This window comes from Manacus vitellinus, unplaced genomic scaffold, assembly GCF_001715985.3.
Source record: "Manacus vitellinus isolate BGI_N305 unplaced genomic scaffold, ASM171598v3 scaffold_4_pilon, whole genome shotgun sequence".
NCBI classification, from domain to species: Eukaryota; Metazoa; Chordata; class Aves; order Passeriformes; family Pipridae; genus Manacus; species Manacus vitellinus.
The window spans coordinates 22,339,422-22,366,165 of record NW_021940604.1 but is presented as its reverse complement, the minus strand read 5'-3'; the positions used below and the strand labels follow the sequence as shown (position 1 = coordinate 22,366,165).

The following is a 26,744-nucleotide window of genomic DNA, read 5'->3' as shown; positions in this document are numbered from 1 at the left end:
ACATATAAACATCAAACAATTCTAATCAGAAATGTTACAGTTTAGAAGGTAATTCATAATTTGAAAGTGATATGAAATAATGAGAACTAAAATAGCAATTTTTAATAGATTGATAATAAAATGAAATTGCAACTCATTTTACCAATTAATTTTAATGACATTTTTGTAGCAGGTAAGAAATATAATGATTATTAATGATGTAGGCTATTGTGCATGCTCAACTTATTAGTCTACTTTCCCTGGGATGGTTTTATTTATGATTTATTGTTTTACTCCTCTGTGTTACTAAGGAACATTTCAGCTATTATTTTATTTCATTGCATTAGTGAAAAAGAGTACAAGGTGTGATGAAAGCCTCCCCTTTATTCATCCATGTCTTGCAAATGCTACAGTCTATCTGCATGAAATATATTCAAAATCCTGAATGTCATCTCAAACCCAAACTATTTAAAAATTGTACTTTTCAAGCTTGACGTGAAAAAAGTTAAAAGTATTTTAATATGTTTGATTATGGCTCTGGTTTTTAAGAAGGGTGCAGCCACAGAGCTGTAAAAGTTGAAACCAAAAGGTGGATATAAGATAAGGAAGCCTGTTTGCCCTTCAGAGGAATTCTAGTTCAATAGTACAGACATGTTTTAAAAGGCATATTTAATCCTGACCAATGCTGACATACAAAAAAGTCAAGTGGGAACTGTGTCATTTTAGACTAAAGTGGTTTTCTTCCCAAAGCACAGAAATTAACTCAGATGGCATATTTAAGCTTAATTCTGAACTTTTAATTAACATCTTCCCTCTCTTATCCTCTTACTCTACTAACACTAAAGTGAAGTTGCAAGTCATAGTTCCCCTTGGATACTCTGGGACAGCCTTTGTGGTTTATCCCCCAGTGTTGCAGAATCTACCATGGACTCTGACTTCTTCCAGCATATTTCTGTTACTCTGTTGTTTGGAGGATGGCCCCAGACTACTTCAGTAGTTGGTTTTGTCTTCACTTTCTTCAAGAGATCTCTTCAAGATCTCTGCAGATGAGATTGAAGAATTTGAGGATATGTACGTGCCCAAGAATTAGCTTCATCCAAAGAAAGTCGAAATGCCCATTTTACAATATTACAATGGGAATGTAATGGGAATGCCCATATTACTCTGGGAAAGTTTGTTTTTCTTTTACCTTCTCTTATTCTTTCCAGGTATATCTGTATTTGTTTAACAACCACTTGAATTTCCTGCGTGACTTTGTTCCAGATCTTCCACTTGCTCTGAACAGCATCAATCACACACCAGTTCTGACGCTCCTCCATATAGTAAGTCCTAATTGCATCAATGTGCTGTTTATAGCAGGAATTTTTAATGGCTAGAATCTGTGAGCTGTCATGTTCAGGATAGGGAGAGCTGAAGACAATGAAAAATAACACTCATTTACATCTGAAGATTAGATAATTTCATTGAATTTCAAATGTAAATTCTAGAGTTCACTTTAAGTTCTTTTTACAGAATTCTGCTTGCTTGACACTGTACAAGTACAAATTTCATATTAAGAATATTACCAAGTACATGTGAAAAGGAGCATACTTATGATTAGATAGCCATGTTCAGAAACAAAGAACAAAACCTTTTCTACTTATGTCCCAAATACAACTCAAAAATTATTTTGTAAAGGATTTGGAATGTATCAGCACATATTAACTGACACACACCACAGATATACTATTAAATGGCACCCTGATATTGCACATTTGATTTGTATTTAAGCCTATGAAATGTAATTAGTTTAAAGTTAAAATGAAGTTTAAAGTAAATACTTTCAAAAAGTCATCATTAATTTAATTTTTTTGCAATGCAAATTCTCTTTAGTCTCTTGGTAAACAATTTAGCATTGTACTGATTACTTGATAAAAAGAAAGAGACAAAATGAAAGAGATATGCAATAATGCTCCAAGCTATCTGGAACTTCTTAGAAACACTTCATCTAATGAGAACCAGGTTCTTATACAATTTAATTTTAAGGTGAATGTTCTGTTCTTTTTCATTCTCTGCTTACTGTTCTTCCTCAAAAACAACCAGCAGCTCTTTAAACAGAAAAACAGCTCTTCCTCAGAAAAACAAAGGGGAGTGAGCTGAATTGAAAGGTTTAGATGAGTAACTCATGAATTCTGTATGTTACTAAACTATGCATTATTTCTGTATTTTAAAAAGAACTATAATTAAGACTTAAAAGACAGCTTATTAGATGAAGTATCAATTTCTCTTACAATAATTGAATTAAATTGCAACATAAACTTCAGCAGCAGAGAGAACTGGTAACATTTCTGGCATAAGTCTCATTAAAGCAGTTTAACTCAGCAGTGGGTGAACAGCATTGCACATTTGTGATCTCCCTCACAAATCGAGGGATGTGGCCAGAGAATGCCACAGATACCTGACGTCTCCGTTTCTGGTCTGTGGAAGTCAAAGCATTAGCACACAGAGGGACTAGTTCCCCTGTCTTTTCATATGTGGAGTTCAGAGACAGCTGAGTAATGCTCCAACTTAGATACAGCCTCTCTGGGTACAGCACTGAGGCACATAATTAGAGAAATTACCATATCCTGTAGAAAAAAGTATTTCTATCAGAGAGCATCACTACCTTTTTGTGCTTTCCTTATCCAACAGTGCTCTTCTGAACACTTCCTTTGTATCCATTTCTAATTCAAAGATTTTCACTGGAATTATCTTCACTGATTCCAAGAGGTTTACTTGTTTTCTTGTTAGAGGATATCCATCAATTACAACTCTGCATACAAACAGGAACGGAAAAAGTTTTCCTAAAAAGTGAGTTTCTAGTCAGTCAGTAAGACTATGTATATTCCTACTACATTCTCCATAAAGGCAAAGTCTACACCCATGACATGAAGTTATCACTGCTCTGACTTGATAGACACAATCTTCACTCCTAAGAATTTAAAATCAGATTAAAAAAATCAAGTAGATAGAATATAAAATAGTAAAGGGAAAAGGAAATGCACAAGGGGCAACAGGTAAGTGGAGGGCTGTGACTTAAAAAAATGGTGGATTTTAAAATTTTGACACATCAATAATTCAGAAACATCATTTTAATTAAGAGAAATCTCCATATGGATTGGAAGGAGCAGTTTTCAAAGTGGTAAGTAAAATGATTTACTACTGTACTTGAAGAATTTTTAAAATCATATTGAAGAAGAAATGCTTTTCATATATTAGGCGATACTGGAACAAAATATACTGAAACAATATTCCAGTATTTAACATGAAAGAAAAGTTGAAAGAATTCTATCTCAAGCTCAAATAGTTTTCAGAGATTATTCCAGAATTGCCTTTCCCTGTAGCAATTCTTTTTGGGGAGAAGAGGTGAATGTCATGAAATCATGATCGTCAAGCTTTTTAAGTCTGCCTAGTTTTGAAGGTGTTTCAGTTACAGAGAAAGAGCCTAGGAAATCAGGATCACATATGAATGAGGTGGAAAAACTCACTGGTTTCAATTCCTCCTTCATAACTGGTTGTTAACAAAACCAGAAAAAAAACTTGAATACTGAACCAGTCTGCATGATCAAAGGGAATCCAATGTGTTCAAGTTGGTTCTGGAGTTGGTATAAGAGAGACAAAATGGTAGTTCTCAAAGGACAGTAGAAAGTATTGGCTTATTGACTGAAAAAAGGTAACTTTCATAAAGCATATTACCTGGATTGACTGGAATATACTTACTTGAAAATTGAGAAAATTATGCTTCAGTTTCATTTCCCAGAGTAGTGTGAAGGACCCCCTTTTTCAGATGATTTTCTTAATGCAGAAACCAGCGATGTGTTTTATTGAAATTGTTTTACAGTGATAACATGGGAATCCATGCCTATGAAGGGACTGGCATGTCTTGAAGAAACCCCCCAAATGCAGACAAGACTCTTACCCGGCCATGCTACACATGGGGTTTAGCAGAGCCACATCTAGAGCCTGGATGGCCAGTTCATCAGGTACAGTCAGTCCTTTGTGAAGGTTCTCCTTTATTTTAAGTGCCAGGTCACTCTCTGGCTGGCTGTCTATCACCAGCCGTATGGCATCTCCCATGCACAGGCGCAGCAATCCATACACACTGGCAAGCTTCTCGGCAACTGCAAAACATTTGGATTTCAACTCACCACTTTTAACGTAAGCAACATCACAGCCTGGCAGCCTATTGAAGTATGTCCTTGGTCTCAGAAGCTAACTGCTCAGCTCATTTCCCTGGTCATTTCCACTGCATAATCTTGGTAAGTGTGTACCTTACCCTGCTAAGGCCCCTGTAGGGCCCAGACCGTGCATGTGCACATAGCACACCCAGTGCGCTTACGCTCTTCAAGTCAGCACAAACCTCAGGAGCAATAGTCCATATTATTATAAAATGTCTTAAAAAATATGCTTCCACTGCTGCCCCTTTTACAGAACAGCCCAGCAGTAAGATCACTTATTCAGAAAATGGGAAATAGGGTTAAAATTTCCTCCTAAATATAATTTGAACCTGTCTCTTCTTTTTCTAACATCCTCTTACAATCATTAAAATATAATCATATGGTACAAGATGAATTTTCTCCTCCTCCAGTAAAAGGCAGAGAAGTGGATTGACAGAGTCATGGAGGAGAGGAGAGAAAGATGGAAATCTTGGGTTTTTTTAATTTAGAAATTTGGAAACAGACTGGGGAATGGGGAGTATCTGACTATCAAAGGAGACACTAGAGAATGTAACTAAAGGAATTTATGCCCAGTAAGAATAGCAGGAAGACCAACAATATTAATGGTTTATGATTTTTCAATAGTAATGACAGATACAGCTTCAGTTCATTAAATAAGATTTTGCTGTACAGGTAACTGGCCCATACCTGTAGTCTTTCCAGATTTTGGAGGTCCCACAATTGCAATCTTAACTGGTGCAGCCGGTTTAGGTTTTGGCTGACGAATATATTTGATGGGATTTGTCATAAATGTTTCTTTATTTTCTTTACTTGAAAAGAAATAAATATATTGTCGATGGATTACAGGAAAGACTTCTTTTCCAAGGCTTTGGTGAGGCCTGATTACATCTCCTTCGCTTAGCTGTAGTGTACACAAAATGGGAATTAGTTCATTAGGTTTGACAAAACCTCTTCTCCCTCCATCCAAGAGAAGTGGCTTTGTAGGCAGGTAGAGAAGTACCAATCATATGAAACAAATCATCAAAGCATTCTGAAATTCATACATATGGACATAATATTTTGTCCAAGTCTGAGAAAATTCCATACATACGCAATTATTGTACAAAAAGATGAAATAAACAATGAAGACAGAAAGAATATTCACTATTTCCAGTAGGTGGTACTGTAACACTTTATGTCCATCAAAATACTGGTCAGAGAGGATTAACATAATACCTTTTCTAATTTTCAGAGAATAAAGAAAATAATTTTATTCCTCAGTGAATTAAACTTGCTTACCTGCCTGACAGTAGAAGATACACTGAGAATATTGTATTAGCAGAAGTCATGTACAAATGAAGAAAACGTGAAAGGATATCAGTAGTTACATTATGGTCAAGTGTAAAACCACAGCAAGTAAGCCAAAAAAGTTTTTGGTAAAATACATGCACCACTGATTAAATGTTTTCAAACACATTAGACAGCCCACTAGAAAGTCTGTAGTGTTGATGGATCATTGTCAGAAATGGTCACTGCAGTAATACTAAATTGAATTCGTTGCACCACTGTTTTCTGTAGAAGAACTTAAGTCATGTCCCTGTTGCAGCCCTTCTTGGAGGAACTGCCTTAAAGTGTCAATAAAAGATGTTTTAAAACTAAATGTTGACATCTGTAGAAAAAATTGCCCAGACCAGATGGCATTCACCTTATATTTCTAAAGGGACTCAGAAGAGAAATTTTTACTGAGAAATGTGTAACACTGGCCTTCCTTCAACAAAAATAAAGGTGGAGAAAGTTACCCTTTTTTTAAAGGGCCTTCACGGTGGATCCTGGCAAACATAGTCCAGTAAATCTGACTCTGTATTGAGCAAATTGAAATATATTAAGGAAAGTAGTTACATGCATACATATAAAATAATGGGGAAAAGCCGACTCAGCTTCTTGTAGAGGGAAATCATACCTCACAAATTAATTGCTATTCTTTGAAGGAATCCATGAAGTTGATCTGGTTATTACAGAAAGAGATGGGACTGTTCTACTGTATGGCATTGCCTTGCCAGACTCTTCTCATATTCTTAGGTTCCTATTCCTGCATGAAGTCATTTCAGGATTCTTGCCCTCAATTTATGAGATATCATGACTCTGTTCTACTACATGTCTGCTTCCATTCCTCCCTCAGCTCATCATTTTTATTATCTGCTTATCTAATCAGTCGCATTACTACTTTCCTCCCCCCCAGATTTAATCTAAAAGTAATTGGCATATATTCTTATCTGCCTTTCTACTCCAAAACTTCCAGTTTGTAATCAGTTTCATAATTTCTATTATATCCTAAAGTACCTGCAAAATGATCCTATTTCCCTGTCATTATTACCGGCTCATACATTTTCACTGTCAGCACACACCTCTGATTTTATCTAATAGCTTCCTATGACTTTTTTCTTACTGAATTGCACTTTTTATTGGCAAATAAAAACACTGCATAGAAGAAATGAATGAACTGGAGAAACAGAATGACAAAAATGTAGTGAAATCTGATAGAACAAAGTGCAAGGACTAGAGTGTAGGGACTAATTAGAATTAAACACATAAACTGGTTCAGTAGTTGGAAATGACAGAAGAGTAGAAATGCCTGCTTCTATTAATATGTCCCTAGATTATTGGATGCCAATTTGATGCAGCCATGAAAAAGAATGAAGATTTTGATCCTACTGTTAAAGAAAGACAAACACGATCTGGAAGAGGTGAAGACCCAACATGATGACTATACAAAAGGGAATAAAAGTTGCTTGATTAATTGGCATAGTAAAATGAAGGCCAAAGTGTGTTTCTCTCAGGGCTTTTCTGCTTTCTATATGGTGTTCACTGGACTTTTTCTTTAATGAATCTTCCTTTCTATTTTTGATTTATTCACAGTCCAACCTGCTTTTATTTCTTCCATTAAACTACAAAAATTACCTGCTGACATTTCACTTCCTGCCTATAAAACTGTATCAGCCCACTTTTAGGGATAGATATGAGTACTTTCTGACCTCAACTTTCCACATGTCTAGTAAAATACTATGGGAATACATTTGTTGCTTTTCAAAATTTGTAAATTTTCACAAGAAAGAATTATTGCTGATGAATTACATACATCTAACATTTTTTCGTTTACTTTTTCACCACTGCCAGGGTTGGTGACCACTTGTGTGTGTGGCTTCTTATGAATTTATACTCCAAAGCCTTTCAGTTTGTTTTCACCACTTTGGAAGGCTTTAGGATCTTCTCTGTTGTCCTATGTTTTGTGTATCATTAAGAGATAGGCATTTCTTTCTGATTCAATGCCACCTTTAATTGTGTCACCAATGATAGTGTAAAAAATTTCACTAAATGCTTCTCAGCCTTAAATTAGATGCAACACTGAAAAGACTAACACCTTTTATTATAAATGCTTGCTGTATTTTTTCTTTATTCAGTGGTGTCATTTTGATTCAGTAATGTAGTTTTCATTCAGTTGTTCTGGTATTAATTGCTAGTCTCATAACATCTTTTTAATGTAGAATACATTTTTAAAAAGTGTTACCTCTTGAAAATATTCTTCAGCCATTTAAGAACATTACCTTGATTGGATCCCACTGACCAAAAGAACTTGGAAATTTATATGAGAGAAATAGCATCTTCTCTGCAAGTGGTAAACTGATGGGGTAACATTTCTCAAAAATGCTTTCCCGGTTTTCTGTTAGAGATTTCAGCTTGCTATACACTTGGTAGCGCACAACATGAGGCTTCCGTCCTCCATTGATCTCAATTGGTGGTATTAGTAATTTTTCAAGTTCTTCCTGGTTATGAAAACATAATGAAATATTAGAATCGTAAACACAATCAGATTTATAATAAAGACTGACAGCAAGATTTTCTGTCAACTATCAAAGATTTCTTGAGCATGTCACCATAATCAGCAAAATTTGATTGGAGAGGAGAATTGGTCTTCCTGCCCACTGAAGTTTAAACTACCCAGTACCCAGTATATATTAAGTATCATACAATTACAATATTATAATATTATCTGCTTTTGTAAACTTTCTCTCTGATCAGTGGATAGAATCTGAATCATGATTTAGTTTCTTCCTGAAGTAAGACACTTTGTACATAGTAAACAAATGTCACCCATCTGCTCACTGCTTTAGATGTGGCATTATCATTGCAGACATCTAACACAAGTAACTGATTCCAAGAAAATTATGTTACTAGGAACTGTATTAAAAAATAGAGCTGTCCAGTAAGACTTCTGTCTCAAAAATTATTTTGAAATACTGTTCATATATTTATAACTCTCTAGTTTGGTTGCCTGTATCAACTGACCTATCAAAAAGGAAATAAGGACACCAAGACTGGGTAGGCCTAACCAAACGTTTCCTTTTCTCCCCCTACGATATTAGTCATATAAATTACATACTCTATAAAGTCTATGCCTTCTCAGTACAGCCTTCATCTTGCTCACATATTTAGATCATGAGTACAGCCGCACAGTTGTTTAAGCACTATAACTTTTAAATGTGAAAAATAAACTTGAAAATTCTTGCATTATGTGATCATATAATTGAAAAAAATAAGCAGTGGTATCAGTACCTGTACACTTTGTAATCTCTCTACTTCTGAATCAAACTTTTCTGCAATTTCATTTTGTATGCGTTCAACAGCATCTTCTTCTGCTTCTTCTTCTTCTTCCTCTTCTTCTTCTTCTTCTAAAAACTCTTCTTTAAGTATAGCTTCAATTTCTTCAATTTCATTCTCATCCTCCTCCTCAGTGGCTTCAAAATTCTCCTCATTTGCTACAGCCTATAAAGGCAAAATATTTTGTTGTTTCATGTCTCATACAGATGAAGGAACATACGGCATTCTTGTCTCCTTTTTAATTAGAAAAATCATTAATTAAAAAACCCCTAATTTTGGGGTATTCTTTATTGTAAGCAAAAATCTAGTAGATCCTAGAATCTTATTTCAGAAGAAAATACAGGGGTATTGCATCGTGCATACAGTGAAGCAATGTCAAAACCGCAGTTTTGGTAAGAGGTGTATTTTTTTCATACGTGGCATTGTAGTTTGACAGGACTTTGTTTTAAACAGGCATGTTTACTGAAAGTGTAGCTGACAGAATTTCTTGAGCAGTCAAGTAGTACATTAATACATTTATAAATATACTATGTAATTGACTTCGGGCAGAAATTCCGGTACAATCCTATTCTGGATTGACCCTGGATTTGACAGGGTACTTAAGGTACATGCCTAATCCAATTAATGGGGCTACTCTTATGGTCACCAATTAGATTCATTAAACACATTCATAAGTATTTTGCTGACTTGGAGCACATATTGAGAATTCTTTTAAAATTGTTTTTAGTCTTCACAAATCAATAATTTTTACAACAAATTCAAACATCACATCAAATTATTTTTGAAAGTAGAAGCTTCTTCACAGTCTATCCCATTTTTACTATTCTACATTGTCCTGAAGTCTTTGACTAAAAATTTCTAAGGTATGAATGCAAACACTTCTATCTAAAATCTTTCTTATTAGCTTGTTTTCTTACCTCCTGTTTCTTTTGTTTTCGTTCTGCTAAAAGTTCTTCCCTTCTTTTAGCAATCTTCTCATTCTGTTAGTGAAAAAAAGATGTAAGAAGACTGATATTTGCTAATAGAAGATCTCTGAGAATTGGTAACGTGGCCTGTATTTAACATTGTTCTTTCCACCTTGAAATTCTATTTCCAGTTGATTCTAATGTTAAAAAATACTACCTACAGTTTGAAATTTTGCAGACCAGATATACCTCTCTACTAAGCAAACATGTAATTTAATTTTAGTAAAACTAATTTGGCAACTTTTGAGATTGACATTAGAGGTGGAAAAAATACTGTGTTCTTATCACACTGAAAATATAGTGATATTTTTATTGGTTAACTACAGAGTTCCTGAACTTATAGGTGTTTTCTGTCATTTGGCAAAGGAGTGACTGAAGGCAGTATTAAATGTGTGCTGTTCCCTTTGACAGTTTAGTGATGTTAATGGTATTGTATGAGTCTTGTCCCAAATTCCATTGTCCTAACTTCCTATGTTTCAGCTGCTCTTTAGTAACTTATATTCAGACTTTTTCTGATAGTACATATGAAGTACTTTATCTCACTTTTATAGAAAGTTAATAATCTTGAATATATTACATGTACCAATTGTAAATGTCTGCATAGAGGCTTCAGGTTACTTCAAATAATTTGTAACTTTATCGACAGTAGACATGGCGTTGTTTGAACAGGAGACTGTGCAGCCACAACAGCACTAGAATGTGGCTTAGAGCTATTACATTTCTGTGCAGAGTATCATAGATGGAAACACAGACACACATGCACACACCATACAGTACCTGTGAAGTCAGCCTATGGGAGATGCTGATCAACTCAACAGCACATGCTCAGGGAATCTGGGATGCAACAATATTACAGTGCATGAGCTGTTTATTTTATTTTTTATGGCCACATTCACTCCCTCCATCTAGTTGCCTCTTGTCCAGCACTTTCCAGATGTCTGGCATTCTGTCAGACTGCCATTTGTTTGGCAGCACAGCTACTTCTCTTGGGTGCAAGGTGGCTAAACTGCTTCATAAATCAGTTGCACAGAAGAGGAAAGGAGCTCTAAATTATTTTTCATTCCTATGGTAAGTCTGGGAATGCTATGAATGTATTGGACTGTGTCTCCTGGCTCCCATATCTATTACTCTGTGTGCTCTTCACAGCTTTGGGAGTTTTAGAATCTGTATTTATGCTGTTGAAACAACAAAAAAAAAATGTAGGACTGAAAACTTACTCTCATTTTTGTTTTCAGGTCCTTCAGCTTCTTTTTATATTCCTTTTTTTTAAGCCGTTTGTCTTTCCATTTTTTCAGACGTGGAGGAAAAAGACGTTCAAGAATGTCACTGTCTTCTACTTGAATATAAACTGCAACATCAGGACAGAGTCCTCGTTCTGACAAATATTGGGCTTCATCTGCAGTACGAGGGAAACCATCCAGTATAAAGCCTGTGGACCTAATTGGAAAATGAGATATTTATCATTACACAGTGTAGTTTAAAGTGCAACACAATGAACTATCAATGAACTATCTCGCACTGGCCTCTTTAGCCACCAGTGCACTCGTAGCAAATGTGGGTAGAGCCCTTCCCAAATCTTCGTTCGCGAAGCCCAGCCATGATGATGATGATGATGACAATGAACATGTAATTATTTGGAAAAAACCCCCAAAGCCTCCCATATTAAATGCATATGTTAAGAGTAAAATTAAAAAAATACTTTCAGCTACTGTCTTTTTACAATGTAAAACTGATATTTCAGTATGTATTTTAATTACGTACTTAAAAATTAATTTCTTCCAAGGTTTTAATGTGCAAAGCTTAATTATTTTAAAAGAACGTAAAAAAAACAAAATAAATTGTGTCTTCAGACTTGCTTGTGTAACCTTAAAACCAATATTTCTTAGGTACTGCTCTCAAAAAAAAATTATTGTTACCCAAATATTATTTGCCAAATATATATATAAATATGCCAAAGAAAGCTTGTGCCTGAAAATTTATGTTTCAGAAATGCCTGACAGTTTGTCCTCTAGTATAGGATGAGAAATTTGCTACTCAGTGTGACTTAGATCTGTCTTCCTGCAGATATTAAAAACAAGACGGATGCCTGGAAGGCTCTATGGCTTGTTGGACCTCTCACAATTTCAGATTAGATCAGTAGTTATGTAAGGCTGAATGTGTGTTGATAAGAAGTGAATATTTATTTTTATTACTTTAGACCTTAATAGGATACATTGTAAAATTGCAAAAAAACAAAGAAGCTACAAGGAGTGGAGGGAAGAATAGATAGCCCTAGATGCTGTGTGAAAGGAGTGTGTAACATAGTGTAGTATAGTACAGTATAGTCTAATGTTATGTATTGTAATGTGATATAATACAATATAACATCACAACATCATGTGTAATGCTGGGTAATTTTTAGTCTTGGGGCATTCTTTTTTTCCTAAAACTAGTGTCCTTGTTTTTATACCATTTGGAGAATGTCCCCTATCTGTAGTCTGACAGGATAAAAATTACATAAAAATATAAAAGATTTGTTTACGTATCTATCCTGTAAGCCCATGAAAACTACCCAGCTATTTAGGAGATTTAATCCAATTCAAGTGTGCTAAGTACTTTTGTCCAGAACTGTGTACAACATATGAGACATGATATTACTGTCAAAATATCATTCAAAATAGTACAACAAAACCAAGACTGAGAGGTAGGCCATAACTCATAAAAAGTACAAGAGCACTGAAATAATCTCTGGCATAGTTATTTACAATTGTGGACCAAATGGATGATACACTTCCCAAGATTAATTAAAGAAAGAGAGAATCTAATTACAGTTACCGGAATGGCTCTTTCTTCCACCAGTCAAAAACAATGTTATCAAGGACTTCTGGAGGCAGTTCCTTACTATCCATTAGATTTGCTTTGATTGCCTCTTCCTCATCAGTTAACACCTCTTCCTTTATGTAAAGAAAATCAACTGGAAAATGAAAAACATACCCCAAGAGAACAAACAAACAAAAACCAGAAAGAAAGAAATATCTCCTTGACTCATTTATTGGTTTTTGGCTAAGTAAGGTACTGTCTTCATTTGACTTAAACCGGGAGAAACAAACTCAATTTGCCACATTTCACCATACTACATTATACATTTTAGGTAAGGCTGTAGAATTAGGGCAATTGCTGCTGCATTAGTTTTCATAAAACCTAAAAGCAAGCACAACAGTTAAGTATTTAATTCTACTTATGCTCAATTCAGAGGAACAGAAACTGAAATGAGCATAGTCTCTCCTAGTTGCCTACAAGAAGTTTTCCACTTAGTTATACGTGTTTTCATGCTGGAAGACTATCTGCACTACATCAGAATGTTTTTTCACCTTTTAAAAACAACTCTTTTAATGCAATCCAAAAAAACAAGTTAAAGAAGGATATATAAGGTCATTGGGTACAGGCACAGGAACAGACACCAGACAGATAGTATTGTTCTACAGAATAGTAGTAATATTAATGACTAATCAAGTGCAGAGCATGCAAATACCAAATCTAGCTATTGAATTCTGATGAAAAACTGTTGTGTTTTTTTTTTCCAGAATATGTAACACTGTAAGATTGATTTGGCTGAGTATGCAATTCTCATAGAAGCTTCCTGACACAGACTGTTGTAAAAAAGAATGAAAAGAGGGTACAGATGGGTGCCTCTGGATGAGTTTACATAAGTCATGATATTAAAACACACATTTTTACAAGAAGACTGAATAAAATGCAATATTAAAGTCAGAAAATATCACTCTTTCTGACCTGCTGTGTTACTTTTTTCATGGTAATATTCACAGAAGAAAATACTGATCCAAAGTGATTCAGGAACCTCCAAAATGATGGTAGGGAGCTGCTTGCTGATAGGCCATGTCTGAATAAGATGCTGACATCTATTTTGATAATGTAGCCAAAAGAACTTGAGAATATGTTGGAAGTCACAGGTTTAATGTAGTGTGTGTGTGAATAATAGTTTCTCTAGTGCCTGAGACAGCATATATATTAAAAGATGTTTGTATGACAGAAGATACCTAAGACAAAAGTGGTAGCCAGATCTGTAATACGGAGACATCTTGAAAGAAATGTGTGAAGTGGGAGAAAACAGTAAAACACATATAAAAATGTATCACTGACATCACCACTGCCAATGAGCTGTTGGAATGGCATTTGCATCTGATAAAAGAAAAGAAACACAAGACGTATATTCCAGGTACAGAAGAGAACACCCCACTTAGCAGGGATTTGAAGGACAAGGTTGGCCCCCAGACCTGTCAATGTTGTGAAGGCTTTGGCTGATATATATTAAAACAACCAGAATAGTATCTTTTTGATAAACTTCCCAGACTGCATGGCATGTTTTCTTTGCCTTTAGTGGTCTTGCTTTGAATGTTATAGCTGACCTTTACCTTAAGCTTTGATAGATACACTTCTAGTGTCTTGTGCCAAAGTGAATTATATAAATGGAATTAAATGAAATTTTGGAGAGGTGGTGGTTCGGTGAAAAAACAGGATAGTCAGATGGTCCAGTGGTACTCATACTCAGAGAAATGCTTGAGGAGTCCACAATCTTGGAAATTATCCTCTGGAGTTTTGTGCCTGGACCAATGAATGTATTTCTAAACCAAACTGAAACTGTATCCCGTGCTTAGGTCATGCCATCAGATAAAGTACTTTACAAGAAATATGAGAAAAAAAAGGTAGCAAATTGTTTACCTGCAGATATAAAGCAAAAAATACTAACAATAGTGCCTTGGTGTCAGACATATTGACGCCAAAAAAATAAAGCTGAGTGAGAGTCAGCCATAACCATTAGTGCCAGGTACACCTGCCATATTTTGGCTATGATGACCAAGTTGTAATGTGATTTGCCAAATTTCAACTGATGAAAACCTGATTTTTTGTTCTGACATCTGTGATTTTGATCTGTACTCCGTATTGAAGCATTTCCTTCTAATATTACCTGCTCTTGCATTATTTCATCAGAACTACCTCCCAGTTAACAGAGACCTGCTCTGCTTTTCAAGACAATACAGAGTGGCCTTGGATGCACCTTTGGCAGCTTCCTCAGCACCTGTGAATGCACTCCATGGACTTGTATATGTGCAGTTTACATAAATAATCCCAAATTTTATCCTATTCTGCTGTGAGTAGTACCACTTTTTACCCATGCTTTCCTATTAGACACAGAGACCTAGAAGGCCACAGTAAAAAAGGCATTGGGCATCTCAGCCTTTTCAGTATTGAAAGGTCACCTGCCCAGGTGGCAGACTTATATTTTCTAGATCTTCCTTTTACTACTGTTGTTCTGCAGAAATTTTTCTTGCTACCCTTCAGTTTACACTTCCATGGAGTGCTCATCTTCCTAATACTGTGCCTGAATGTTGTTTCTGTAGCCTGCTTCCTCTCCTGCATGCTTCCTTAAATCCTATAGCAGGAAATGTTTGAAGATCTTTGATGACTAGCTAGTAATGTGACGGAACATGGCAGGTATCAGGAGCACGTACCAAAAAGAAAGGCTCTTAAAATGTGATGCAGAAACTTGTTTCTTCCTGAAGCTTTGAGAGTTGGATAAATACTTATTTCTGTTGTCTAGGAAGTAGTTTTCAGTTTCTTTATGCTACCCATTTCTGGAAAGATTTATATGCTGTGTACGTGTGTTGGAACTTGATCACATATATCCATTGCTGTCTAAAGAAGAATTCATTTGCATGAAAAGCTTAAGGGTTTTTTCCCCAGGATATATCACTGCCTAGTAAAAGCTATCATTCTCCTCTGATAAACATTTATGTAAATGTTTGTTCTTCAGGAAAATTACACCGTCTAAGAGATGGGGTTTATAATTTTATAGGAAATTCCTATTCTGGCCTGAAAATGGTTATTTTGTGTATGGACATAAAAAATATTATTGTTACCTGTTTGCTTTTTTCTGTCTCAGTTTTAGTAATCATCTGAGAGAAGTCTTCTAGTTCCTCTGATAGAACTGGTATTTTATTGTCATCTTCTTCATCAAACTGGGGCCCAACTTTCCTTCTAGTTTTGGGTAAGATCAATTCCTGTAGATATTCTTCAAACTGAATATGAAAAATGCCCAATTTGTCTGCTATCTGTCGTGCACAAGTAGTTTTACCTGCTCCATGAGTCCCAAGTAAACACACCCGTAAAGGAGGAGCCTGTAGGAAAAAAATTGAATATTCTGTAACATTTTGGAGTGTACAGTGCATCTCCTACTGTTTTTAACTTCTAAAGTATCATAATAAAAATTCCAAAACCAGTCCGTAATTATACATTTTAATTTTTCCAGACTTTCTATTGCTGTTCCAACCAGACTACCTGCTTTCTGGAAACACTGAACAAATATACTACAACAGTAGATGTCAGAAACTTCATTAGAGAATTCTGGTAAATCTTCCCTTCTTTTACCATTCTTCTACTTACAAAAAAAAAGAAAATATAATAAAAAGCCCCCCAGTATGTGTGATCTGTTAATCAATTTTAAGATTATTGTAAGTCTTTATAATCTTCCTCTTTTCTGCTATATTTGCATAATTAATTCAATGTGTTAATTTAAATGTACACTAAAAAGTCACTAGGGAAAACATATGTTTTATTTTCTTCAAGGACTTGCTTAATATATTGTTACCTAGAAAAAAAAATCAGCGATAATAAACAATTCTAAATGGGAATGAAAAATAGTGATTTTAATCTGCTATTATCTACTTTAAATAATTATTAAGATTCTCACTTGTATCGGTTTATTGTGAGCCACATATTCTTCAGGGTTCTTCAAAAATTTATCTCTGTACTCAGAAGTTGAAAAGTAATAAATATTTTCTTTGTATTTAGCTGCATGTTCCTGGAGTCCAGGGTGGAGGACATAGTGCTCTTTCAGACTGACTGGACAAAAGTGTTTTGTATCTCCCATGTGCCTTTTCTTTTGCTTAATTGTTTCTTCATCCTGAAAATATGAAAATTTTCAAAAACTCTTAGAATTCAGTATTTACAGAGATTAAGTATACCGAGTAGATCAGATAAAGTAACGCCAAACACATTAACAGAGGACTGAATGAGTACTGTATTCTCAAAGTAGTTTGTAAGCCAAAAATAAATCTATGAAAATACACACTTTTTAGATTCTGAGTCAGAAAACAAACTGTCCAAGAGAATTATTCAGAACAGAGTAACCATTTTAAATTTGAAATTATAATATCGTAGTTAGCTGTGGAAGACCAAAACTAGGGTAGAAGTATCTATAATAAAACCTTTTCCTACCATGTTCTTGAAACTGATTTTCTCTTGCTTCTAAATGTAGACTTCTTCAGAAAAGACAATGAGAGCTGGTGTTATGAAGTCAGATTATTTATCCAATAAAATTAATTTCTAAAAAATCTATTCAATACTGCGTTACTACAGTATATGGATATCCTGTACTGTTAAATTTGAGGATGGGAATCTTCCAATATAGGATGAAAATAAAAGAAAGGCAAAGCTAGACCTCTCTAATGTCATTAAAGTGGGTGTTTGAAAATTATCAATAGCTGAGATGAAACAGGGGATTGCATATTAGGACTCTGCATCTTCTGATGTTTACATGATGGCTCACAGATCATTGTTAGTTGACAGAAATCAAAGTTCATATTTCTTTCTTTAATAAAGCTCCTCTTTGCCATCTGGCAAAACTAGGTACATTCATTCTCTCTATTAGCATGGGGGATATTTAAGCTTCTTGCTGCAGTAAAACTACTATCAGCCAAAACATAGAAATATAATGAAAGTGTTCTTGAAGCATATGCTAGTATTTATTCTGTAAGAAGGCTTAAACTGGATCATACAGAGGGCATGGTCTCAAGTTGTGCCAGGGGAGGTTTAGGTTAGATATTAGAAAGAATTTCTTTACAGAGAGGGTGATCAGACACTGGAATGGGCTGCCCAGGGAAGCAGTGGATTCTCTGTCCCCGGAGATTTTTAAAAAGAGACTGGATGTGGCGCTTAGTGCCATGGTCTAGCAACCACAGTGGTAAGTGGATCAAGGGTTGGACTTGATGATCTCGGAGGTCCCTTCCAACCCAGCTGATTCTATGATTCTATGATACAAAATCAGGTGCAAAATATAACTTCTCTGGGGTTATGTTCAAACTGAAAATAAACAAGTTACAATAAAAGCACAAACAAATAAAGCTGGCATGCTTACTTCTTCATTTTCCTCTTCCTCTTCTTCAGCTTCGTCTTCATCTACCTCATTTTCCTGTTCAGCAGCCAGATCTTCTGCTTCCTCTGCTAAGTCTTCAGCAGATAATTCCCAACCATGATACTTAAAAGGTTCTGAAAAGGTTAGGGTTTTTTCCTGTTTCAATATTTTTCATTTGTTTGTGCCAGAACAGATTCTCTGTCCATAAAAGTAAGTGCATATGTGAAAGAAAATAAAGCCAACTGTATATTGCATTTCTTCTACTCATAGAACAAAATGTTCTTCCCAGATGTAGGAATTGCCTCGTCCAAAAATGGAAATTCTACTGGTTGTTTTTGGTTGAAGTAAATTTGTATTTTCAATGGGAACTTGTATTACAAAAGTATACAAGCACATGCAGAAAGGGACATTACTGTTTTCAACAAGTTTTTTGTTTTGTTTTTTTGGTGGTTATTTGGTGGGAAAAATCATCACTTAAATTTTAATTGATTATAAAGCCAGCACAATAGATGTTATGGTTAATAAAACACTTCCATTGTAGTAATGATAGGAAAAATGTAATATTAATATTATTTATCCAGTGCTCAAAATTCTAAGAGATTTGAGCACATGAGTAAAGGAATGTACTTTGCAAAAAAAAAAAAATTCTGTGTAAAATTCAGTCTTGAAATACAGTCTGTGCAGGTGGGTAGGTTAGATTAGTATACATTAACCCAGTAAATACTGTACATTAGTGAACCTTCAATATCTCTCCATTTCTCAAACCAGTATCCTGACATGAACAGAATAGAGCAAGTAACTGGGGAAATGTGCTGTCAGAATGTTTAGGGAGCTATTATGTACATATTTGCATAGCCTACCTCTCTATATATATTTCAAATATACATATTCCTCACTCTTCCTATGTCTTAAAGGGTGCTATTGTGCTTTTCAGCTGACCCTCAGAACACACCATGAGCCATTTCACGTTAGTAATATCAAACTGAGTATAACCTAACCCCCAATTTATTCATCACATAAGCTCTCCAAAATCCCCCTTGACAGTTTAAGTGCCAGTCACAAAAACAGTATTACTTACGTTCCATAACCAGCACTGTTTGATTGAGCAGACTTTCTGGAGTTTGCTCAGCGATCTCTAGAACAACAACCTGAACTAGAGATGACTTCTTGATTTCTGATTCCACTGTTTGCCAATCATGCATGAAAAGTTCAATCTTCTTTTTAATTGTATCCATCTCTTGTGTATCTGGAAAAGCATCCTCTGCAAACTTGGGTAGCGTGATTTCTGAAAATCAAATCATATAATAGGCAATGCTCCTCTAAAATGTTTTACATTTAAAAATTATCATTATGCTTTAGGATTATTTTTATTTTGCTCAAATATGGTGGCATATTTTTTAAAGCTTCTTCTCTCACGTAATTATGAATTATTATATTAGTATTTTACAAAGACACTTTGTAAACTCCCAATTTAACTATGTTGATGTTGTATATACTGAGCCATCTCCAGGAAAATAAATGAGGTCAAATTGCTTAACTATATTTCCATATGGTTATTTAAATCGTCTCTCAGATAAATATAATTACTCTTTCTCCAAAGAAATATAATATAGAATACATTAATTTAAAAATTATGATTTCATGATAACAGCTTTTGACAAGCTATCCATATAGTCATGCCTCATGCAAGCATAGAAAAAATAAAGAGTAGGAAAACTAGCATACACTGAAGAAGCAACCTCATGTTCTGACCTGGTTCAGGTTCCGTTACAGAAGCTGTTGTGGAGTGTTCAGGTTGTGTGTTAGGTATTTGTTCTTTTTCAAGTGGAGCATGTTCTCTTTACAGGACTAGAAATATAATACTCCTAGGTGTTATTTCTCTATGGCATCTCAATATACAGATGTTAATGAATTAAACCTTCATTTATGCAAACAACAGCACATAGATGTATAAAGATCAACATAGCAAAATATTGCAGAGGAAATAGAAGATTTAGAGGAAAAAGGAAAAAGAAAGGACTAAAAGAGAAGGCCAGTGTAAATATCAAGGATATGAAAGAAGGTATTGAAGACTGAAATCCTAAATTGATAAAGGCAAAGCAGTGAGCTAAAACACTAAACCATGCAGTGCAAGATTTCTTAAACCAATTACAACTGTGGGACTGTTCTGTGCAGGGACAGGAGTTGGACTCAGTGAACCTTGTAGGTCCCTTCCAACTGAAGATATTCTATGATGCCTCTAGCCATAACTAACAAATGAGGCAAGACACACCCACAAAAAGCAGCCTAGGGAACCGAGCAACCAGGAGCGCTGCAAACAGAGGATGGTGCATCAGCTGGGGCATGGCACAGCTGTTTGTGCAGCAGTTTGTGTGGCAGGGCACGCAGGGGGGGCACAGTCCCCCCACCAGCTCAAGAGGTGAGTTCAGCTGGTGGTCATCGTCCTCTCAGAGCTTAGCTACAATGTCTACCGGGTAAAAAGCTATGTCCTCTGCACTCACCAGCACGGATGTGGCAACCCAGACAGAGCCCTGGCACTGGTAACATGAGAACAGCTATGTGAGGTGCAAACAGGTGGATTATGTGCTCAGCCTGATGGCAGAGCTATGAGAGGAGGTGGAAAGGTTGCATCAGAGACTCTGAGAAAGAGTGCTACAAGTGACAGGTTCTGGTATGTGCCACAGCCAGAGACTTAGATGTGGAAGGCCAGTCAACAGATAATGTGGATGAAGGTCCATCTACACCAGAGATGTTGGCAGGGTCAAAGGCCTACCCCCTGTATCCTGACCACCTCCACAAGGAAGACTAGTGGAGTGGTCTTCCTCTGGATTACAGTGGTAGGCAACAGTGTGGTGATGTTGCTGCTATTCCCACTTCCTGCGCTCATATAATTTTCAACTCTGAATTTCTTCTTTTTCTTACCATTTTTTCTTTTGTGTTCTGTTTAATAAGTCTGACATTAATGCCTTCAGCTAACAGACAGAAAAGCAGTTGAGAACAATGACTTCAATAGTCTGATATTACTATAAGTTTGCTGGGACATAGTGTGTGTTGTGTTTGTCCCTTTCCAGAAATGAAGATGCAAGAAAAACCTTGAGGAGCAGATGGAGTGATTTTCTACTTTGCTATAATGTTCCCATTCTCTTGGTATTTTGTCTTAAGTTTGAAAGAGCAGGAACAGATTTTGACACAAATAACAACATATGCAGTCTATTCCAATGAGCTTTTATGATTTTTTAAAAATCAAAGGATCATTACTACAAGTTTTCCTTATATAACTTCCTACACATACAAAGGAGAGGTATTATTACAAATGAAAGCCTTACACAATGCCTTGTATGTTAAAAGCTTTGACTACTTTCTCATCAATACAAACCTCCAAAGTATTAAAAACTCAATGTTTTATGGTTACTCCCTGGCATTAAGCAGGCCAACACTCACTATGTCAAATTGCAGCACTGTAATATTCATTTTGAGTTTATCCTAACCTGAAAAATCCAAACAATTTTTCTTATGAAGAGTTAGACTGCCCTGTTACAATTTTCTTCATTAAGCAAACTAGTATTTCCTCCTTAGGGATTGCTGAAGAAATGCACAAATGACACATTTAGTTTTCCATAACAGAGGCAGATAAAAAAATGCTAAGTACAATGTAGCTGGATTTCAGTGATTAGGTACCAACAAGATTTGGCAGGAAACGACTAAATATAATGGTCAAAGTAGATATGATGCCTAATTTTTGTCTGAAATGCTACCAACTAAAGCATCACCTGGAATAGCTGGGATGTGTGAGTGCCTGCAGGACAAGGAAGATATGTAACATTTTTCTGACTTGGACGGCTAAGCTATTCATGAAGGTATTGTATCAAAGAGCAGTGCCACTATTGCCTCTAGAAGAAACCAAGCCAGTGCCCTGCCTTCAGGGCTTTAACTGACAAAGAGGTAAAGTTAAGGATTTCCATTCTTTTGTAATTGGCCAAATTTAAAAAGATGTAGGATTTCAAATACATGCCTCCTTTTGACATCCCTTAATGGCTCACTAAGGTTGGCCCCCCTTGCTAGTTTGCTACTTGTTGTGCCTATTTCTACAGCTCTTTATTCCATATTTGAAGTCAGGCACTTAGAAGTTAGTATGGCAGTTTTGGGTACTGCAATGTCTACATCTTCTTATGGGTCTCGATCTCAATGTCTAGTCCTTCAATACTAAATTTCTAAATACTTCAGTGCTTTTAATAATTTTATTCTTCTACTTTTGAGGCTGAAACTTTTATTCTCTCAAATTACCTGTACTATATATATGATAAACTGAGATTTGAAATAAGTCAGGTGCTCTATAGCAATTCATATGCTGGCTCACGGGCCTGAGGGCACTCCTGGGCCTGGCTGTCTCCATGTGGCCCCTGGGGCTCCCCTAACCTGCCCAGGACTCCATGTCAGCCCTCGGGGCCATCAGCTGCTACCCCAGCAATGCTGCTGCTGGGCCAATCTGCAGCTCCTGACAGCCCTGCCCAGCCACGGGCTCTGAAAAGCTGGGCCAACCCACAGGCTGATATCCCAGCCTGGTCTCAGCTTGTTGCTATCCCCAGGGAGCTGCTAGAGCCAAGGGCCAGAGCTCCCCTGCTCCTGACTAGTGCACTGTCCAGATGGCCATGCTAATATATTGCACCACCAGCTCTGTTCCTTTGGGAGCAGTTTGCCCTCTCAGTGTCTGACATGTTGCCCCCAAGGTGAACTGCAAAACTTTATTAACAAATAAGCATTTTGTTATGTATTTTTGCAATCTTTAATAACAAAGAATACTTAATGCCTTTCCCCCTTTTTTTAAAGCTTGAAAAACACAGCTATCAGACTGATGCCTCAGTGGCTAACCTTCCTCCTGTTTGAATGATTATTAGTCTAAACATAAACTAAAAGTGCAAAAGGGCATGTAATTAAGCAGAAACACCTTGCAAATTTCAAATAGTCTGACCTTGAATTAGAAAGTATTTTTTTCTTGAAAATGTTTATGAACATTTGCATCTTACTAAACTATACTTTCATTCTATATATATCGTTACTATACTCTTCAGTGACATTTTTCTCTTGCTGTGATTTTAAAGAGGAAAGTGAAAATACCTTTTTTGTGCTTTAAAAAAAATTGTTGTGCAAATGGTACCATTAATTATGTTGCATTCTGCAGTGATGTATTCCAAGCGAGACAGAGATGTAGCCAGGTAAAACCTGCTTAAATTTGGGCAGCTCTAATGCAATATGTAATGATGACTCCACTAGGAACACAGATTTTAAGAAAATAAGCAAAGGATACATTAATAACTAGGTTATGCTAACTGCCTGTTCCACGTGTTATCCCTGGCACAGTCACACTGTAGAAATCACATGTGCTGCCTTGTGAACCACAGCCCTATTCACAGCAATAACACATGGAAGACAGGGATGAGGGCTGTCTGGATCTAGCTTTCAACAGATCATCTCCTATAGTTCAGCCCTTCTAAAAACCTCTCAATTCTGAGTAGCTTATGAAACTTTGGAAATATAGAGACAGAATAATGGATTTAAATGAATATTTGGCATCATCTGAGACACAATGTTGAGCATGGTAACAAATCCACTCAATAGAATGTTTCCTGTTAGAAACTTTATCTCAGAAGCATACCTCTCCTGATACAATATTTAGCAAATGATGGATCAGCATGAGATCCAGCTTTGTTTTGCTACTGTAGGCACATAATTCCATCAGATTACCTCTATCTGGGAGGGTTTTTGCTTGAGGAAACATATCCAGCAGCAATTATTGCATACTTACAGAGTTTTTAATTAAATTACCCAGGCCTAAGTGAATTGGAGAAACTTTCCCCTCAAAAGAGAGGAGAAGTAACAAAAGAGAAAAGGTTTACATTCCTAGGGAAAAGGGATAACCCAAAAATCAGACAATCCAAACTTTATTTAGGTTTGATTCAGGTATTTGAACCTTATTATTACAAAAATGTTGCCTCCCTGGCATTTAGTTTGTTTCCAACTGGGTCTCAGGTACTGAAAAAAAAGAAAATATTTTTCTGTAAGGCAACTATACCTTTGTCATTAGGTGTAAATTATAATAATTCTGCTTGGAGAGATTATTTATGGTGAGAAGATATTTTTAAAGAAATTAAAAACATAGTCAAGAAAAACCCTTGAAAAGACAGTAATGGTTTTAAAATAAACAATATAAAAATATAAACAAGTTTCTTTCCGAGAAGTTGGTGGTCCATCTAACAGTGCTGTTCTTAACTTCATTTTCTTATCATAGAGGTGATAGGAAACAATCCTTCCCAGCCTTAAATCTTGGGCTTTCATAGGTAATGCCTATATGGCAATCTCTCATCCTCTTTTTCTCTGTGTCTTTGCTCTTACTGAGCATAGTTACCATAGAGATAAACAATCCTCAAAGGCTTTCTGCCCCCACATTCTCTAAGTGAATTGCTGGAGAAGGAGAGGCTTTAATGTCTTTTTTCCCCAGTGTTCTGACTGTATTAGATATGACATTTTCTGCCCTCAGTCCATATTCAGCAACAAAAAAAGATGAAAAAAAAATCCTTCTCTCCTCCCCTCTCAAACCCCACCAAAGCTGAGACAGAGATACCGAAGCTAGCATGTCTTCTTCATTAGAGCTTAACTATCAAAATAAAGAGAAAGGCAAAATGTAGGATAACAGTTACACTTCCATTTCTTGGAACTGATACATATTTCATTATGAACATATTTTCAGTTGTCTTTTTGAAACAGACCACATAGTTTGTTTATACAGATTTTTCATTACTTATTTATAAACATATACTGCCAAATAATTTTAAGCATATTACAGTGCAATGTACTTAATAGACAAACTTACATTCTGCGTACCAATTTATGGTATTTGGAAAGAAAAGTTTGGTTTAGAGATTAAGTTGGTTCTTTCTAATGCATATAAATGTGTATACTTAACAACTTGCTATTAAAATAAAATGGTTTGTACTGGATTTATTTCTGTTTTGCACTTTAAAATATTCTAAAAATCCTAGTAGATAAAAGCTAAAATGTATATTTTTAAAAACTGAAGCAGACTTAAAGATGAGTTGCCTTCAAAGGGTTTTTTGAGAGAAAGCTGCTATAGGATTTCGGATATCTTTTCGTTAGCTTTTGGTTCTATTGCATTTACAAGACTGGTGTTGGATAGACTCAAGGAGGACAGACAGACAGACAGACATTAAGCAAAGTAAATTACAATGTCCTTTTTCTTATTATGTTTAGAAAGTGACAAGAGCTTTCAGAGAGACTGATAGCTCTAATTATAGGCTTTTGTTCTTTTTTTTCTGCAAAGAATTGCATAGGTGTACTACATCAATATCCCTGAGCCTTTATCCCTCTGAATGAGAGACTAAAAGAGTTTAAGAACTGAAGGTATTTGGATTTAATTGAGAAAGTTGTTCTTAACTTTTCTGTTTCAAATTTTGATTTTTTTCTGCCTAGAATGCTGTGATTACAGGTATTAAAATGTAATTATCACATCTGGCTTATGAAGGAGGGCAGAAATTGGCTTTGAAGATCATGCAGTTTTCCTCAAAGACTGAACAAACTGTGAAGTTAATATCGCTAGAGCTTGCTTTGAAGTTTAGAGAACAAGCAATTTGCTATGTCTTGTCTGCAGTTTAATTAACTGTCCTTGCCCAAACTCTCTCATTGAAAAGCCTTCAGTTTGAGGGAAAAAAAACCAACACAAATGAGGTTGAAAGCCATCCAAGGAAAACAAAGGAAATATATTTAGAGGCTGTAGGACTAAGTACACATCATCTGCCTGGTAAATGTTATAATTACAATTGATTCTGAAAAGCATAAATTTTATAATTACAATTGATTCCAAAAAGCATTTCTCTTCAAAGACTAAAGAGGAAATGTCCTAAAATGACAGGTTTAATTATTTTTTCTCTTGTTGTTTCAAATATCTTACTGATTTTAACATGATAATATGAATAAAAAAGCAAGAACATAAAATAAAAGCCAAAGAGATGCATATTAATTCAACCCTCCACCATCTGTAATATAGGAAAGGGGGGATTGGAACCATTATTAAAGAGCTTATAACTAATTGATGTTAACAGCTGTGAAAGACAAGCGTAAGAGATGATGGCTGGAATTATCAGCCCCAGCTACCCATTTATTTTTGGCAAGAACTTCTGCCCAAATAACAAGAGCAGCAGAAGAGACATCAGTGAAGATGGGGTTGTACTAACACACCACCCTGAGCTACTGAGGTGTAGGCATGTGTGCTCCAGTGGAGTTTCTTACAGAAAGGGAGTAATCTCTGGCAGAAATGTGGCAGGAAAGGAATACGGCAAATTTTACTTCAGGAAGATTGGAATGAACCCACAGATCTACTTGAAGCTGGTAACTCTTTTACAATGTCTGAAATAGATTCTCATGAAGTGATATAACTGTCTCCTAGTATAAATAAATACATATCCATGTGAAGCTTCTGAAAAAATGCTTAACTACAGTAACAAATTCCTGAAAATAATTTAGGCTCAGAAAAATTGTGTCAAGGAACATAAAGGCTTTAATTTTCAGCAAGACATTACAAGCAAGAGTTACCTCATAAATTGATTTGTGTACCCTCAATAGACACTTCAGCATTGAACTTAGCTTCTTAACTCATTTAAATACATTTGTTACATTTACCTGAAGTCTCCTTCGCCATATACTTTCACTCTCATTAAGACATTACTGGAACCACTTTTTCCTTTTAAACACAAACAATATTATAAA

General features: G+C 35.7%; 1 protein-coding gene across 1 annotated transcript in view; it reads right to left on the bottom strand.

Moving 5' to 3' along the window:
- AK9 (adenylate kinase 9) overlaps positions 1-26,744 on the bottom strand; it is a 58,260-nt gene that overhangs the window by 5,862 nt on the left and 25,654 nt on the right. Inside the window, exons 15-27 of the mRNA XM_018078365.2 lie at positions 19,045-19,251; positions 17,970-18,100; positions 16,524-16,736; positions 15,694-15,951; positions 12,590-12,708; positions 10,993-11,212; positions 9,728-9,790; positions 8,766-8,975; positions 7,757-7,975; positions 4,863-5,076; positions 3,917-4,118; positions 2,624-2,770; positions 1,169-1,389 (exon numbers count right to left, since the gene is read on the bottom strand). Coding sequence (XP_017933854.1) covers positions 1,169-1,389; positions 2,624-2,770; positions 3,917-4,118; positions 4,863-5,076; positions 7,757-7,975; positions 8,766-8,975; positions 9,728-9,790; positions 10,993-11,212; positions 12,590-12,708; positions 15,694-15,951; positions 16,524-16,736; positions 17,970-18,100; positions 19,045-19,251 — 2,424 coding nt within the window. The remainder of the gene's footprint in view (positions 1-1,168; positions 1,390-2,623; positions 2,771-3,916; positions 4,119-4,862; positions 5,077-7,756; positions 7,976-8,765; positions 8,976-9,727; positions 9,791-10,992; positions 11,213-12,589; positions 12,709-15,693; positions 15,952-16,523; positions 16,737-17,969; positions 18,101-19,044; positions 19,252-26,744) is intronic.